At 34.4% G+C, this 18,646-nt stretch overlaps 1 protein-coding gene across 2 annotated transcripts in view; it reads right to left on the bottom strand.

The window, feature by feature from the left end:
- Positions 1-18,646, bottom strand: part of ANKIB1 (ankyrin repeat and IBR domain containing 1) — a 142,502-nt gene that overhangs the window by 79,218 nt on the left and 44,638 nt on the right. For both annotated transcript variants that reach the window (XM_060632433.3, XM_060632431.3), the window contains exons 2-3: positions 12,706-12,985; positions 3,076-3,376 (exon numbers count right to left, since the gene is read on the bottom strand). In XM_060632433.3, coding sequence (XP_060488416.1) covers positions 3,076-3,376; positions 12,706-12,893 — 489 coding nt within the window. In that variant the 5' untranslated portion in view covers positions 12,894-12,985. The remainder of the gene's footprint in view (positions 1-3,075; positions 3,377-12,705; positions 12,986-18,646) is intronic.

Genomic DNA, 18,646 nt, shown 5'->3' with positions numbered 1-18,646 from the left:
ATAGCAATCAAAGATCAACAGAAAATTAGTGCTAAAAGGGGTCTTTTGAGGTAATGGTGATAATTTGCTCTTGGACGGTTGGAACTGATAACCTCAAAGAGATTTAGTGACCCACTCAAGGTACTACAGATAATCACTGTGAAGACTAAGTCCTTTAGCTTTATGAAAAAATTAATAAATACCTGATAACACTCTTTTAACTCAAGAAGTATGATACTACATGAAGATAACTATAGACTAATACTGTAAGAAGTATTGTTATTAGGTTCTTTATTTCAATGTATTTATTTTATGTACTAGTATTATTAGAAAACACAGTAAGACATCTGGAAATTAATTACACTTCCCACGGAAACTCTTTTAGTTTAATTAGTAGTAAGCATTACCAAAAGTCATTCAAGGCCTAAGGCTGGGCAAGTGTACACTCATGTATGTATACAAGATTAAAGATAACTTTATATACGTAAAATGATACGCTGGATGTTGAGGAAAACAAGAATAAATACAACCAAGGTATTTATAGGGCTCTTTTTGGATTTTTACATTTGGGCAAAGAGTTCCTCTGAATACAGAAAAATGAAAATAGTCCCCAAACGGTGTGGTTTATGAATGTGATTTGCTGACAGATCAAACAGTTGAAACATACACACACATTCATTCACACAAAGCAAATCATCAGGCCTGTTAATTCAGAATAAACCTAGCACTAATCTCCTTCACTGAGCAAAAAATAAAACTGGTAAAAACACTGTACTCAATTTTGGAGAACAATTTAATAAGCATGTCATTGTAAACATACTTCAAAATCAACAAGTACTAAAGCAATGCTTCTAGGGAATTTTTGGAGGCAAGATATTAAAGCAGCAAAATAAGAGAATTATTACTACTATCAAGAATACGCTATTATCTACTCTAACCCACTTGAGAAATATGCAATCTCATCAATAATGATGAGTCACTATAGCAGAGATTCTTTCATAGGAGGTGGGCACAGAACAATACACAAAAAGGTTTGTATAAAAAGTCAAAAAGGTTTGTATAAAAAGGAATTCAGGGCACCTGCATGGCTCAGTTAGTTAAGCATCAGACTCTTGGTTTTGGCTCAGGTCATGATCTCACAGTTCGTGGGTTTGAGTCCCGTGTTGGGCTCTGCGTGGAAAGTGTGGAGCCTGCTTGGGATTCTCTATCTCTTCTCTCTCTGCTCTCTCTCTGTCTCAAAATAAATTAAATAAACTAAAAAAAAGTCAAGTCTCAGGAATTCTACTGATAGCACCACCATCCCCAAATCCTAGGACATCCTTCCACCACACTATAAATCAGTGTTAGAAAGCACTGCTTAAAAAAATAGTCTCAGGTTAAATGACTGTCACTAACTTGCTAGTGGGCAAAGGTGACACAATCTTGAGACAAAATAGCAAAGATTCTAAAAGATTTTTGATGTTTTTAAATGTTTTATTTATTTTTCAGAGACACACACACACACACACACACACACACACACAGAATTCAAAGCAGGCTCCAAGCTCCAAGCTGTCACCATAGAATCTGATGTGGGGCTCAAACCCACGAGCTGGGAGATCATGACCTGAGCCAAAGTCAGAAGCTTAACCGACTGAGCCACCCAGCACTCCTAACTAAAAGATTTTTTTAAAGTTTGTTTGTTTGTTTGTTTGTTTTGAGAGAGAGTGTGAGTGGGGAAAGGGCAGACAGAGAAAGGGAAAGAGAGAACCCCAAGCAGCCTCTGTGCTGTCAGCATGGAGCCCAGTGCTGGGCTCAACCTTATGAACCGTGAGATGATGACCTGAGCTGAAATCAAGAGTCAGATGCTTAACCGACTAAACCAAGGCGCCCCAAAGATTCTAAAAAATTAACCGGTATCACAAATAATACCAATAAATAAAACACAAGATCAGAAGTATATATTTATAAAGTGTATATAAAAATATATATTTAAATAGATATGAATATATATTTAAATATACAAATTTATATATATTTATATTTTATATATTTATATTTATATCTATTTAAATATATATTTATATATGTAAGTATATACTTATATACTTACATATACACAAATATATATATATTTAAAGAAACACTAAATTTTCAGATATGTATTTCAATCTGATTAGGATCATTGCTTTTCCATCAAAGATCTACATTTTTGGTAACATAGATATTCTGTGATCCAATCTATAATGATCCCCACTCACACTTGAATATATCTACAAAAGAACTTTTATGAGTTATGTACAGATTGACATGAATGTAGCTGAGAAAAACCCATTTTGTTGTATGTATAGTAGTGATGATACTATAAAGAGTAATGATTTCTTAGCTAAGATCCTGTATTATATGGCTGATTTTACCTAAGCCTGTTGTTATATATGAAATATATATATGGAAAAATTCAAATGCAATATAGTCTTCAGGAGCACATTAACATTAATGAAGATTAAACAGAAAATCAGCACATTTTAAATTACAAATGTTTTGGGGCACAGAGCCTGCTTGAGAGAGGGGGATTCTCTCTCTGCTCCTCCCCAGCTTACATACTGCACCCCCCCCCAAAATAAACATTTAAAAAATAAAAAAATAAATTACAAATGTTTTTTTGAAAGACTGAAATAAATATATTCATTAATATTTATCCCTTGCTTAGGGAACTGATCAATTCTAGATAATATAGCTGTAAGTGACACTTGCTAAGATGTGCCACATCTAATATGTATAAACTGGTTTCTAAAAATCAACGCAAAAGTAGAACATATCTCTATTAAAGCCGTTGCTCTCAGTGACAGGGTTTAATTGATGACTGTTATCTTCTGGGATGTTAGCCAATTTTTAACTGCTCTTGATTCCATTTTATTCCCAAGGTAGACTTGTTTATGGATTTGTTTTTAATCTTTCCCTAAAATAAGGGAATGAGTTTATTTAAAATGGGTCCAGATTCTTGTAGAACCACAAAGCAGACAAAAAGGACTAAAGTAACTGTTAAGCAAAACAAGCTCTGATTATTACGTATTACCAAATACACAACTTTTAGAGTGTTAGAAAACAAAGTTTTACCTCTACACAGGTTTTCATCCCTGAGGCAGCAGCATAGTGTAGGGGTGTGTTTTTTTTGTTATCAACAGCATCAATAGCTGCTCTCTCATATTCGCCTTGGTCAAGTTTTGCTCCTTTCCATCTTAAGATCATCTGCAGACAATCTGCTCTTCTGAAATCATCTTCTGCCGGGCGTGCTAAGCGAGGATGAAGGGCTCCTTCAGATATCATAATTTGAGGTCCCATACACAACAAATGCATAGATGTTTCATTGTGCACATTCCGTTTATTTGGATTTCCATCTCTACCAAAAAGAAAAGTCCTAAAATGGTAAAGAAAAGAAAAAATGAAAACCAGTTTCTTTCTATCTTGAAATAAGAACACACAGAAGATAAATTTAAAAGATAAACTATTCCTAAGATGTTAATAAAATGTCTATTGAAGTACTATTTTACAATAAGCTAAATGACTAATTCTTACAGTTATAAAAACTCCATTCTAGAATAAAATACTAAAAGAAAGCAAGCTGAGTATCTTTATGGTATTGGCTAATAAAAGAAGAGGGATAGGAAGAGGAAAAGGAAGGAAAAATGAAGAAGTGAAGAAAAAAGGGAAGACAAGAAAAAAGGAAGGGGAGGAAGAAAGAAAGCAACAGAAAGGGCCATGTATAGATTAATATGTCAATTACATAGATGCTTTAGGGTACATTCTTAAACATTTCACAGCAACTTTTTTTTATTATTCTTCCCTATTTCTCTCAGGTACATCTTTACTTAGTAAGGATGGTGGCAATGAATATAAGTACAGCGAGTAATGCATAAGTCTAATTTTTAGACCTAGGAAAAATTTTTCTACTTGATAGTCATTGGCTAGCCTTTGAAAGAATAAGATATATATTTGTGCAGTGTAATACTGTTTGAGGAGAATAAGTTGTGGTTAGTCCTAGAAGACCAAGATCTAATTCCACAGTGATAGCCTTTACCAATGACAGGTCTAGGTGAGCTCCCTTAACTAATGCCAAACCTAGACCTGACAGTTATGCCTATTTCCCTGATACATCTTTGTACTAGGATCATAGGATTAATAATTGAGCCAATTTAGTGGCTATAATAGGATATTGGAAAATAGGTTGGGAAAAACAGCTGCAATATAGTCAGCCTATATGAGAAAACACACAAATACATTATGAAATGGGCATATAAGTCCCATAACTGAGGATGAATGCCTACATTTACTGTGGAGGGATGATATCATTTGCATTTCTATGCCCAAGTCCAGAATAGCAATGGGAGGGTAGCAGAGCCAAACTCTAACCCCTAGTTACAGTTGGGTTGCTTTTAGGTTAGTTTCAGCTTAGACATATGGGTCTGATAGAAAAAACTGACCATAAAGGAACTAGGATGGACTCTTCAATTTGAATGAGTTAGCCAAGCTGGGAAGCTCTTATGAGAAAAAGGCTGAGTAAGAAGAGGTCCTATATATCATTTAGTCTCTCTTTCAGTTTATTCAGGAGACCTCAGGTCCTCATCAACACGGAAAATTTAATGCAAGTTGGAAGCAGGTCAGTTGATACAGAGAGATCTCTTTCTCTTATTAACAATCTCTAGGTCCTCCCCAATATAGAGAAGAGACAGATCATTTTGCAAATTTTCTCATATCCAATCTGCCAGACTCTGATTAATCAAACAAAAAAGTTTATTCTGAAGTTAAAATATTAAAATAGCTTCTTTATATGTATTTACTCAGGAAAGGTTCGTAAATTTATTAGACATAGTACCACACCTCTATAAACATTCTGTGCTAAAACTATAAATGGGGATAGGAAAGGCTAGATAAAATGTGGCTTACACAGAACCCTACAGAATCTGAATTTTATTTTCTAAATAAATTTTTAAGAAATGAATTTTTTGTTGTGAATTAAATGCTTCTTAGAAAAGGTTTTAATTTTGAATATACTTTTAGAATATCATTTTAATTTTAGTTATCTACTAGAATCACACTATATAATTCAACCATTATAAATACATATTATCATCAATTGTTGACATGGGGAAAATACTGTATGTTTTCCTTTTTTTTTTTTTAAACTTATAAGCAATATTATGGTCATATAAACAAACAAAACTACCCATGTTCCTGCCTCCCTAAAACAACTGTTAGAATTATTCTGTATACTTGGGGCACCTGGGTGGCTCAGTTGGTGGCATCCGACTTTGGCTCAGGTCATTATCTCACAGTTTGTGGGTTCAAGCCCCTCATCAGGCTCTGTGCCGACAGTTTACAGCCTGGAGCCTGCTTCAGACTCTGTGTCTCCCTCTCTCTCTACCCTTCCCCCGCTTGTGCTCTGTCTCTCTCAAAAATAAACAAACTTAAAAAAAGATTTTTTTAAAGAATTCTGTATTCTCTTCTAGTTTGAGGTATAGTATATGCGCTGCCGAAGCGAGCACTAGTTTGAGGTATAAACATTCATAGCTAGACTTCATAATCTTTTATTGTATAGAATACTAAGATTTATGTTTCCCATTTCTCCTATAACCAGACATTTAAGTGATGCCAAAGTTTTTCTATTTAAAGTAACACTGTGTTGAATGTCATTGTTCCTATAGATATTTATTTCTTATAAGTAATTTCCTTTAGGATAAATTTTCAGAAGTAGATTTACCTAGTCAGAAGATATGAGCCATGTATTAGTTGTTAATGAGCTATTTATTATGTAACTTGCCCAATTTCACATAGCTTAAAATGACAGAATTGGGATTAGAGCCTGGCAGTCTATATTACATGTCATGTTCTTGACCAGTCTATTACACTGCTGGCTTGAGAGATCTACGGTGCTGTCTTGAGAGATCCCCAATGCTGTGTCACCAGTCTAGATCATAAGAGTAATATATATTCAATTCATCTGTCAAAATTATAGCAAGAAACTGCTGTGACACTGTACTGAGGATTTCAGGAAGAACAGGATATAAACCCTGCCTTAGAATCCCCACTTCAATATGACTCTAATCTTATCAATGCGTTGAAATGGCCCTCGTCACATCACCAGGAATTTCCTAAGAACTAAATTCATCATCATTGTCCTTCTCAAATATCTTTTTTCTTTTTTTTTTAAATTTATTTATTTAAATTCAAGTTAGTTATCATACAGTGTAATACTGGTTTCAGGAGTAGAACCCAGGAATTCATCACTTACATATAACACCCAGTGCTCATCCCAACAAGTGTTTTCCTTAATGCCCATCCCAACTCAACTCTCTTCCAGTAACCCTCATTTTGTTCTCTGTCTTTAAGAGTCTCTTATGCTTTGCTTCCCTCTCTATTTTTATCAAATTTTTCTTAAACATTTTTTTAGCCATGATGATAGCTCTACTTCCTAACCCCTTATTGGAAGCAAATTCAGTTCTTGAATCCATTTTCTTCTTCATATAACCTCCCTCCTTCAGAGAGCAAATCTGTTCTCAAAGCCATCTATTTTTCAATGGTTTCTGTGAATATGTTTTGAAATGGTAAAGTATTATCAGAACCCAAATGATAGACAATGGTGGTGCAATCACAGTTTTTTTTTTTTTTTAATTTATTTATTTTGAGACAGACATAGTGCAAGGAGGGGAGAGACAGAGAGAGAAGGAGAGAATCCCAAGCAGGCTCCATGGAGCCCAATACGGGGCTTGATCTCAGGAACCGTGAGATCATGACTGGAGCTGAAATCAAGAGCTGAACGCTTAACCAACTGAGCCACCCAGGTGCCCTGGAATCAAGGTTCTCTTAAAGGGCTTCTATTATTACTTTTGTGATATTTGTTAATGCTCTATCATCCTGTCTGATTTCTTGTCTGACCTCTAGACCATATTCTAACTCTTTATAGGCTCCTTTCTTCTGCATATTCCACTATCATCTCATATTCAGCTGATCTCCCTCCAAAATAATAGTCAGCCCTGTCAGACCCTCAATTTCTTGCCATTAACATTCTTATTCTTCCAGTCACTAACATGTATATATTCCCTTCAGTTCCTTTTAAACCTTCTCTTTCATGCAACAAGTATTTATTGAGCAGTTGTAACTTGGCAGGTATTATTCTAAAACTTAGGCATATTGTGAAGAAAACAAATTAAGTCCCTGTCCTTATGGGGTTTGCAGGCAAGGAGGGGTAGGAGAGGAGAACTTCAATCCATTTAATTCATTAAAAGAACTTAACTCCTAAAATACAAGAGTCAAAAAATAGAAATCAACAATTAGAAACTCTTTTAATTCTCAAAGCTTGATATTAATGTATGTTCTAATAAAGGTCTTAGATTTTATTTACACCATAAGATAGTCCCCTTTTATTTCCAAAGAAGCAAAAGAGGCTACTCTCTAAAATCTAAGGAACAGCATAATTCCCATTTTATACATGACTTTCCAGAAGACAGAACTAAAAAGTTATATATCCCAACTAGGACACAATGACACACTGAGTGCAAAGTCTAACAGTCTTTTTGCTATATTAAGTAGTAGCTATTTATGAATATGGATTTAGTTTCTCATGAAGAAGGCAATGTGGTATGGTATAAGGTAAATACAGAGAATTTGGGTTCAGAGAGATATGGAGCTCCTAAACTGTAAACTACCCTTCTTTTACCTTATTCTGCCTAAGAAGAGAGGAAATTTATGCCTGCTGTTGCAGGTACCATAAAGCTAAAGGAAATAGTGATAAAACCAAAGTCTTATTCCACATAGAGGCTTTATTTACTTTCTGGCCGCTAGGTCCTTGACTAAATATATCTACCTTTGTCTATCCATATATATTTCATGGGTTAGGAATCTAGCCAAGCTGAGCCTAGGGTATATACTGAAGCCAGCAGACAGGTACTCCAGATTAAATGAGGCATCATGAGAAAATAATGGCCATCAATTTGTCAGAAAGTCTACAAGGTTAAATACAGTGAAATATTTGAAGCTTTTTAACCACAAATAATTGAAACAGACTTGCTATTTTATTTAATATTCATGAGTAAATGCTATTTATCTTTATTTTATATGACAGTGTTAAGAAGAGTAATTTCTTGGGGCACCTGGGTGGCTCAGTTGGTTGAGTGTCTAACTTTTTTTTTTTTTTTTTTTTTTTTTGAGAGAGAGAGAGAGAGAGGACACAAGTGAGCGAGCGGCAGAGAGACAGAATCCCATGAGGGGCAGTCCCACAAGGGCAGAGAGTGGTAGAGAAAGAAAGAGACAGAGACAGAGACAGAGAGAGAGAGAAGCAGGGCTTGTGTTTTACCTGAAGTAGGGCTTGTGCTCACCTGATGTGGGACTGGAACTCACGAACTGTGATACCATGACCTGAAATGAGGTCAGATGCTTAATGACTGAGCCACCCAGATGCCCAAGTGTCAAACGCTGGACTCTTAATTTCAGCTCAGGTCACAATCTCACAGTTCATGGGATCAAGCCATGCATTGGGCTCCACGCTGACAGCGCTAAGCCCGTTTGGGATTCTCTCTCTCCCTCTCTCTCTCAAAATAAATAAATTTTTAAAAAATTTAAAAAAAAGATATTTAAAAATATTTATTCATAAAAAAAACCATTACACAGTAAACATTCTTAACATCCTAAAATGAAAAAAAATATTTAAAAAATTAAGCAAGAGGAATGGCATTGTTTTACATGTTTATAAATTTTTTTTAATGTCTAGCTAACAGAAGACAAACTCATAGTATTCTATCTGTTGTGATACGTTACTTTGGTTCAAAGCATATGAAGAAAATCTAGCCTTTATATAGTTAGAAAAGTAGTATTCTAAAATGCCTTTTCAGATAACGTGAATATTCATATTTGATACAATACCAGAAATTTAACAAGTGGCCACTTCTTAGGTTATTTGTAATGTAAAACCTGAAATCATATCAATGACTTTTTGTACTCTGTTACATTAAAAGCTATTGGTCTACCTTGCACTTTGAATAAATCTTTTACCCATGCATAATTTAAAAAAATCATATACTATCTTTTGAAAAATACTGATTCACTGAGTTATACAGATCTTCTAGATATTGTCACTTTTTACCATACAATACTAAGGAAAATCACATTATCACACTGCCAATCTTATAATAAAAGTCTTTAAGTACTGGGAAGCTGCCAAGCTAAAGACAGTGATACAAGTTTTTTAAATTTGAATATTCACCTGAAAGCTCAAATTTTATAATTTTCAACAAATACTGTCAGCTTCTCTTTGAACTGATAGGCTCACATAATTCATTTTCAAGAAAATATGAACCAAGTATCTCAGTCTGAATAACCATCATTTTTGTTGTGGTTAGTTTAAAATAGTGTTTCATGAAAAAAGCTGTGGTTGCAGCTTGCAACTCAAACAACAGTACAAGTGTTCTTATTCAAAGCTATCATGATACTTCAGTATGCAGAGCTGCTTCAGGCACTCTTCCCATCTGCCACATGGAATATTAAGATGTGTACTGAAGGATGGAGATTAATTAAAAATAATAATTTTTACTGCTTCATCAAGGACACTTCTAAGGGAAATGCTTGGCCTTTCTTTTCTAAAAACAGCAAGTGGCTAGCAGTAATGAATACAATGATTGCTAGTTAAGGTTGGGTGCCACTGTTTTAATTCATCTACAGGCATCAGCAGTTTTAGCCTCCAGTTTTTGCGCTTTCACCGCAAACGTCAACACAGTGAAAAGGGCAAATAACACTTTAGCATTAGTACAAAAATAGATTTGACCACATGTACCTCCTAAGAGTCTCAAGATCCAGGAGTCCTCAGAACACACTTAAGAATTACTACATTAGATAATTTTCTTAATAGTGTTTTCCAATTTTAGAACGTATATTTGTAAATTACACTATAAACGGTTAAAAAACATTTTGCTACTTGTTTTTTATGTTAAAATATACATATTATTTTAGTAATAATATGTAAATATATTTTAGTTTAGTATTCCAAGCAAGTTTTAATTAATCATGTAACAAGACTTGATACTAAATATTATTGTAGTGTTCAATGTTAGGAAGCTAATGCAATACAACAGTTCTGTAATCTCAATATAAATATTTAACTTCAAAAAAAGAAAGCTTTAATAGATTAAGCATTCAATAGCTAATCTATTGAGAACATTACCAAGTGTCTAGCACTGTATTTACAATCTTTAAAACGAAGTGGAGAAAATGAGTTTAATAATAAGATGGTTTAAAATCTAAGTTGTAGGAATTTCAGAAAACAAAAAATACTGCAGGTCAGAGTAGTTGTAGATAAATTAATGAAAAAGGCAGAAACCAAGTTAGGACTTAAAGGAGAGGGAATTAGAGAAGAAAGAAAACATTGGAGAATCAAGGAACAACAGGAATAAAGTGAAGGGGGTAGCATTTCTAAAGGTGGGGAGAGTACAAAGGAAGTCAATCAACTAGTCCCAATGATGAGAGCATGCTAGAGAGTAATGAGATTGGGTAGAATGAGGGCAGAGTCAAAAGAGCTTTGGAAGCCAAAGAGAATAATGCAGACAATAGGGTATTGTTACAGTTTTGTCATGACAGAAAAATATTAAAAAGGATACAATTGAGCAAGATTAATCTGGCCACAAGATTACGACAAGAAAAGATTTGCAAAAAGAACATTTAGGAATCAGATAATTTCAATATTGGGAGCACCGGTTGATAAGAGTGAGCTAAGCTTGGGGCAATGGGAATAGAAAGAAATGAATTCCAGAGATAAGACTTAGTGAACTTCATATCAGCAGCAGGTTAGGTAAAGGAGAAGAGTAAATCAAGGATGACTTGAAGATATTTAGGGTTACAGAGATGAGAAGTAATAACATTACTGAATACATATTGTATCCTAGGCAGCATGATAGACGTATAACACATTAATTAAATTGTCCCACAGCTGTATGTAATAGCAATCTATTTTACAGATAAGGGAACTAAAGCCCAGAGTGATGAAGTAACTTGCCTTGCTAATAAGTGGCTTAGGCAGCCCTGACACATAGGTTTATCTAACTGGAGAGATAAAAGGCTATCACAATGGTTAAAAAGCCTGAAGCCTACAAGTCATTTGCCTAGGCAATTAGCTTTGTCACTTACAAGCTGCTAGAGACCTGACAAGTTGCTTAATCTTTCTGTTCCTGTTTTCTCACCTCTAAAATACAGACAGCAAACTACTTCACAGAGGTGTAATAAGGATTAAATGAGATAATGCATGGAGACACTGTTAATAGTGCCTAGAAAATAGTAAGCACTCAATACAGTTGCTATTATCATATCAGCACAATATACTAGTGTCATTAACAGAGAGAAAATCCAGTTTGGGAAGAAAAAACAAAATTCCAAACAAGATGAGTTGGAGGTGGCTTCTTTAAAGTTAATATTTTCTTTTCTTTCTTTCTTTTTTTTTTGAGAGAGGGGGTGCAAGTGAGCAAGGGGCAGAGACAGAGGGAGAGAGAGAGAGAATCCTATGCACTATCAGTGTGGAACCTGAAGTGGGGCTTGAATTCACCCCATGCGGGGCTCGAGCTCACCCTATGCAGGACTCAAACTCAGAAACCATGAGATCATGACCTGAGCCGAAGTCAGAGCCACCCTGGAGCCCCATAAAAATATTTTCTTGTGTGATTTTATAAAACTGTTGTTTACTTTGTATAAGATACTATGCTAGATGCTAAAAGTACAAAGAAGGAAGGTAGATAAAAGAGTAATTTAGGTAGAGAGAAGATAGACAAATTATAAAGTACAATGATACACTATATACCAAATAAGCAATACATACAAACAAAAAAAGCCCCAGAAATTAAAAAAAAAAAAAAAAAAAAAAAGATTGAGGTTCCCTTGACAGGCTAAGATAGATAAAGCCTGCACAGGACCTTGGAGGAAGGATAAGACTTAGATAAGAAAGAGAAAGCTGAGAAGAGTAAGGAAGGAGATCTGTCAGGAGAGCAGCATGCACAGGGCAAACAGCTCACATGATATGTTTCAGAGAAACCAAAAGGAGCAGCTTAATGGGAACAACAATTTGCATTAAAAGATACATTAAAAAGGTTGAAAGTTTTTTTTATCAAGTTCTAAAGAGCTTTGAATACTGCTTTATGGACTGTATTTCACTATGTAAGCAAAGAAGCGTCTCTTTAGTTTTCTAGCATCAGACTTCTCTAGCTACATATCTACTTCTAAAAACACTAAATTTGCTTTAGAACTACCATCCTCTGCGTCTTTCATTTTATAAGCTAGCATATATAAAATACGATCATACTCAAATACGATCATGACTAGATGAGGCAAATGAATCTGTTCTGTCACCTTAAACTAGCTAATCAGAGCTTATAACTTTGCCGTAGGCACCATTTTTTGACAGCTGATAAGTACTTTTCTAGAATTGAAATGCTATAAATTAAACACTAAATTATTACCAAGATTATCATGCCATGAAACATACTGAGGATCTAAATAAATTTACAGCCACAAGAATATGTGAACCAACCTCACTATTAGAACTTCTGGTCTAATTTAGGCATGATAAAAAAATCATAATAACTTTAGCATTATCAGTTTTAAAAGTTTATTAGAATACCATAAAACATGCACATATGCACATATATATTTTCAAAGATCAAGGATTTTTTTTCCCTTTCACTAATTTATTATTAATTGGTTTACAGTATTACTTACCCTAGTATTCTATTCATTCCATGTCTAGCAGCATAGTGTAACGGAGTATTGTGCTGGTAGGGCTCTCCATAAGATATATTTGGATCAAGGGATTCTTTTAGCTGAGGGTTGTTTTCATATATTTGGCAGGCCAGGTTTTCATCACCATTGATAAGTGCTTTACGGAATTTGGTGGTTGTATTTCCCATGTTTTCTTTTGTTTTTTTTTTGATAGGCAGTGGCACTTTTTTCCTTCCCCCTTCAGCCACTTCTTAAATGTTTCTGCAACATGTTTCACATTCTAATGGAAGAAAAAATTATCAAATTAGCTTGTGAAGCAGTACCCTAAAGAAACAATAACACAGTTAGGAACACTAATAAAACATAGGAAGCATATACAAGAGAACAAAATAAATTACATTTTGCCAAATTCATCTTAACAGCCAAAAAAACTCAAAATTTTAACATTGCTCAAATTAACTTCTTGTTAAACTGTACCATTTACCCACACAAAAACTTTAAGGCTGCACTTTGTACTATGAAGAGTATTGTACTATGAAGTTATCTACATATATGAGACTTTCAATTTTCCTCTTCACATAGGCAGGAAATAACTTGACTGAATTTTATGATTGCATACACTTAAATCTCTGTATAAATTATGTATAAGATGACTCGGCCAATTTTTGGGAGAGTAAAAAAATGTAGGAAATTTTGCTCATACATGAACTTCAGAATAGGTGTTAAGTTATAATAAAAAAACACACAGTACTTGGCTAGCATGCTCAATAAATGCTAGTTTTGCTCCATTTCAATAAATCTTCCTTCCTTCCATCCTTCCTTTCTTTCAGTTATTTATTTTGAGAGAGAGAGAGAAGAGGAGGGGAGAGGAAGGGAGGGGAGGGGAGGGGAGGGGAGGGGAGGGGAGAGGAGAAGAGAGAGGAGAGGAGGAGAGAAGAGAGGAGAGAAAATCCCAAGCAGACTCCGTGCTATCAGCACAGAGACTGGTGCAAACACACAATGTGTGAGATCGTAACCTGACCTAAAATTAAGAGTTGGACGCTTAACAGACTGAGCCAACCAGGAGCTCCTCCAACAAATGTTTCTGAATCTATTCTTGAACTATGATCAAAATTAGTGATAAAGGAAATAGCTATGTGAAGGCAGGTATGAAATAAAAGGACTCTTCAAAGAATGATCAGTATAGATGGAGTTGAGGGTTATCTAGTATTGAATTCACAGAAGATAAAAAATGAAAATAGGTTGGGGCCAACTAAGAAACTTATACTTTAATCTGTAAAGAATGGGTATTAAAGGCTTTTATGCATGGCAGTGATACAATTATTTTATGCTTTAGAAAATTAACCATTGGGACAGCATAGAAGATAGACTGGAAGGAGAAAAATTAGAGGCAGAATACGGAGTCCATCATGTTACCCATTAACTCAGTGAGAGGCAGGCTGGACATTAAAACATAGCTTTTAAAAAAATTTGAAAACAATATGTACTTGTTCAATACAAGTTTTATATAGGGTAGTAACAGTTTCAACATAATACAAATTAACAGACTAAAAAACAAATGAGTTATTTTAAAAGCTTGCTACAAAACAGAGGCTCTCCACCTTGGCTATACATTGAATAACATGGAGAACCTCAGGGTCCCAACAGCCAAGCTACACTCCGGACTAATTAAATCAGTTTCTAGGGGGTGGCACACAGGCACTGGTATTTCAGCTTCCTTGGGTGACTTCAATGTGCACACACTACTGTAAAAAAACTCCTAACTCCGTCTAGGCAAATGGTTACATCTGAGAATGTAGATGAAGGTGAACAGGCAGGATAAGACATGTACTAAACCTATTTTAGAGACAGGTGTTGACTACTAACTATAGCAGCATTGGCACACATCTATATACTTAATGAAGTCACCATTTGAGTCTTTTAAGGGCTCTTTGTTATTGACATTTTTACTTTAAATATGCAAATACATACGCATAGTAGAATGAATAAAGAAAACCAAAAGATAACCGGAAGATAACCACAATTAGCATTTTGATATATAACTACCCTATTTATAATGTACGCAAATATGTGTCTTATGCATAACATATACACTATAAATATTTATATACATAAACTGGATCACACTACATAATTAAAAATTTTTCATTTAATTTTCCAGAGGGTTGATGAACTAACTTTAGACTAACGTACTACTCTTTTATCATTTCATCTAGAATAAAGAAAATCCCTCCCAAAGACAGTCTTCTACTTGTCGTAATATACTATAGACACTTTGGAGATTTTTCAGGGACACCTAGTATTTTTTTCTTTTGTTTTTCATAAAATCTAGGAGCCATGTGTTTATTCTCAGCGAAATAATTTGTGTTTTGTTGTATTGCTTCAAGCACTTTAAGGATTTATTATTTTTAATGAGAACTCCATTCAGTTTACTGTATATTTCAATCTATAACCAAATATAAAATATATCATGTAGATTCTAAGCGTCTTACCTAAAGGATTTGAAAACATACAGTTGTTTAGTCTTACCTTTCTTCCCTGTTAGAATGTAGCTCAAATTATAAACATTTTTGGAGTTTGGATTAGATTAATAAACAACATATTTTCTTTGATTTACATTATACTTTAGCTAATAGTCTATAAGAAAAGTAAATTCTATCCAAGATGTGAAAAAAAGAAATATCTAAGAAAGCAATGTTATCTTGGAGTAATTAGTTGAAATAACAGGATACTTAAAAAAAAAACAATAATTCTCTAAATGTGTACTGAACATTACTGTCACTCATGGTGAAAAGCATAATGGCATCTCTAAATCTTTTTGTGGTTCTCAGTTATTTTAAGGTCTGTTTCATTTTTTTAATTTGAGTTCAATAAACCTGAAAGTCAGCAGGAAATGCGTCACTTAAAATTCATAGCTCCATTAGCTCAGATTATTCTCATGTCTTATCTAGAAATTTACCAGATGTGTCCTTTAACTTTTTCATAGCCACAGCTAGTATAACCTGAAGTGACTGTTTCCTCTGAATCAAACTCTTAAATAATATGTTCCCAAATCCAAGATAAATTTATGTATAGAGTTTCATGAAGCAGGTGATAGATTACCAAAGAGGTGAAAATAATTCCTTATTTGGGGGTTTTAAGTTTTACAGGAAAATCTATACAAAGTTTCAACTGTCAGTGGTAGAATACAGCATCTGATAAGTATTTAATGAAAAAAGTAAGAAAAATATAGACTATCAATGGACTCTAGAAAGCTTTCTCTAATTCCTGATTAATTTAACTGTGAGGAGCTCCATAACTCTTGCTTTAAATCTTTGTCTTTCAACTTCTGTTTTCATAGGTTAATAATCTGCAACAAAAATTCAAGGGCACTTAAATTAATAAACTATTACCAGAAGTCTTTTATAGAATATGAAGTTCTTCAGAAATAACTTTCTCTTAACTTATCTGTTTCCACAGAAGTAAATTATTTTTAAAGTCATAATTACAGATTAAAGTTGTTGACCTAAGTGAAATAATTGGCTTCCATTCTTCACTTACCTAGAAGAAAACCCATTACATACATACACACACAAACACATTCATTAACCATCTACCCCCAATTCATCTTTCTTCAACTGTCTGCCATATTGATAAGAATAACAATTGTAAATCTACAACTAAACGTCTCTTTAGCCAGAATAGAAACAAATAGAAAGTTTATTCAAACAGTAAGTCCCAACCTCATTCTACTCTAGGTTGAGAGATGTACCTCAAAGAAGATTAGAGAAAGCTCTACATCCAGAGAAGGAGAGGATGGTTTAAGAACTAAGAGAACTTTCAAAGGACAAGGTAAAAAAGAAAAAGAAAAAAGAAATAAGGATAGGAAAAAAAAAGCCAGGAAAAGTCAATATACTGCAGCAGACAAAAACCACGTGGACAAATAATGTATTAAGCTATCAACTCTGTTCATTCACCATTCAACAAGCACTATTAAACTGTAGTCATTTTCATTTGTCACTATGCATCAGAATCACCTCAAGAGGTGATTTCAAGTGGTCTAGGGAGTACAAGGCCAGAACAGAATTTTAAAAGCTTCCTAGTTGATCAAACCCTGCAGGTCAGAGCTGAGGACCATGGACTCATTCTGAAATCATGCCAAACCATAGGTACTAGAAAGCAGTGTGATGGCATGGAAAGTGTAGGAGTTAGAAAGACTTGTGTTCAAATTCTATTTTTATATTACCAACTAACTTAACTTTTGAGTTGTTTCTTCATCTGTAAACCAGTAGTATTAACATCTACTTTCTTTAAAAAAAATTTTTTTTTAACGTTTATTTATTTTTGAGACAGAGAGAGACAGAGCATGAACGGGGGAGGGTCAGAGAGAGGGAGACACAGAATCCGAAACAGGCTCCGGGCTCTGAGCTGTCAGCACAGAGCCCGACGCGGGGCTCGAACTCGCGGACCGCGAGATCGTGACCTGAGCCGAACTCGGCTGCCTAACCAACTGAGCCACCCAGGCGCCCCAACATCTACTTTCTTCAGCCAACTAAAATAAATGACCAAACATAAGCATCATTGTACCTATGGAATTTATATTCTAGTGGGAGTAGAGGAGATAAACATTGTAAGGCTTTGATTTTATTCTGTGTCCAACAGGAAGCCATTACAGGTTTTGAGCTACATCTTTCTCAGGGTTTAGCATTTTTAGAAAAATGCAATCATGGTTTATCCATGCTGACAAATTAATCAAATAGTTCAATCATTATTATTGCTGAGTAGTATTCCATTGCAAGGATGTACCACTAATATTCACATATTAAAGGACATGTTGATTGTTTCCAGTTTTGGGCAATTGTTAATAAAGCTATCATAACATTCACATACAAGTTTTGTGTGAATGTATACTTTAATGTCTCTTGGGCAAATATCCAGGAATGGAATTGCTGAGACGTGTGCTAAGGCATTTGTTTAACTTCATAAGAAACCATTAAACTGTTTTCCGGAGTAGACGTGCCAATTCATTCCTAACAGCCATGTATGAGAGTTACAGTTGGCTCTGTATCTCAGTCAGCATTTTGAATTATCAGTTTTTTGGTAGGCTTTTGTTGTTGCTGTTGTTGTTATTGTTATTGTTGTTTTGTTTTTGTTTTTGATAGCCATTCTAATGGATGTATTGTGGCACCTCACAATGGTTTTCATTTCTATTTTCCTAATGATTAATGATATAGAACATGCTTTGATATGCTTACTGCCACAACTATATCTTGACTGTATATCTAAAATGTCTGTTTAGATCTTTTGACAATTTTTAAGGCGGATTACTGTTGAATTTGAGTTCCTTATACAGTCTGCAAAAAATAAGTCCTCCGTTAGAAATGTGATTTGCAAATATTTCTTCTAGTCAGTAGCTTCTCTGAAAAGTCTCTTAACAGTGTCCATAGGCCACAAGTTTTAAATTTTGAAGAAATCAAATTTATCATTTTTTTTTTTCCTTTGGACTGTGCTTTTGAAGTCATATATAAAACTTGCCTAACTCAGGTCACAGAGATTTTCTCCGATATTTTCTTTTAGGAGTTCTTTAATTTTACGTTTATATTTAAGTCCATGATCATTGTGAAATCATTTCCATATAAGGTTTAGGTGTGGATTGAGATTCATTATGTTTTATGTATGGACAGCTTCTTTTATTGAAAAGAGTATCCTTCCTCCACTGAATTAATTGCCTTTTTACCTCTACCAAAAACCAAATGACCAGCAAAGTGAATTCAAAAATACATTAAAAGGCTCATATACCACCACGATCCAGTGGGATTTACTCCAGAGATGTACTGGTGGTTCTGGAGTAACTGCAATGGTTCAACACCTGCCAATCAATCAATCAATGTGGTACACCACATTAACAAAATGAAAGATTAAAAAATCATATGATTACTCAATAGATGTAGAAAAAGTATCT

Source organism: Panthera onca, chromosome A2 (genome assembly GCF_046562875.1).
Source record: "Panthera onca isolate mPanOnc1 chromosome A2, mPanOnc1 haplotype 2, whole genome shotgun sequence".
In the NCBI taxonomy this organism is placed as follows: Eukaryota; Metazoa; Chordata; class Mammalia; order Carnivora; family Felidae; genus Panthera; species Panthera onca.
This window is presented reverse-complemented; position numbering and strand designations above follow the sequence as displayed.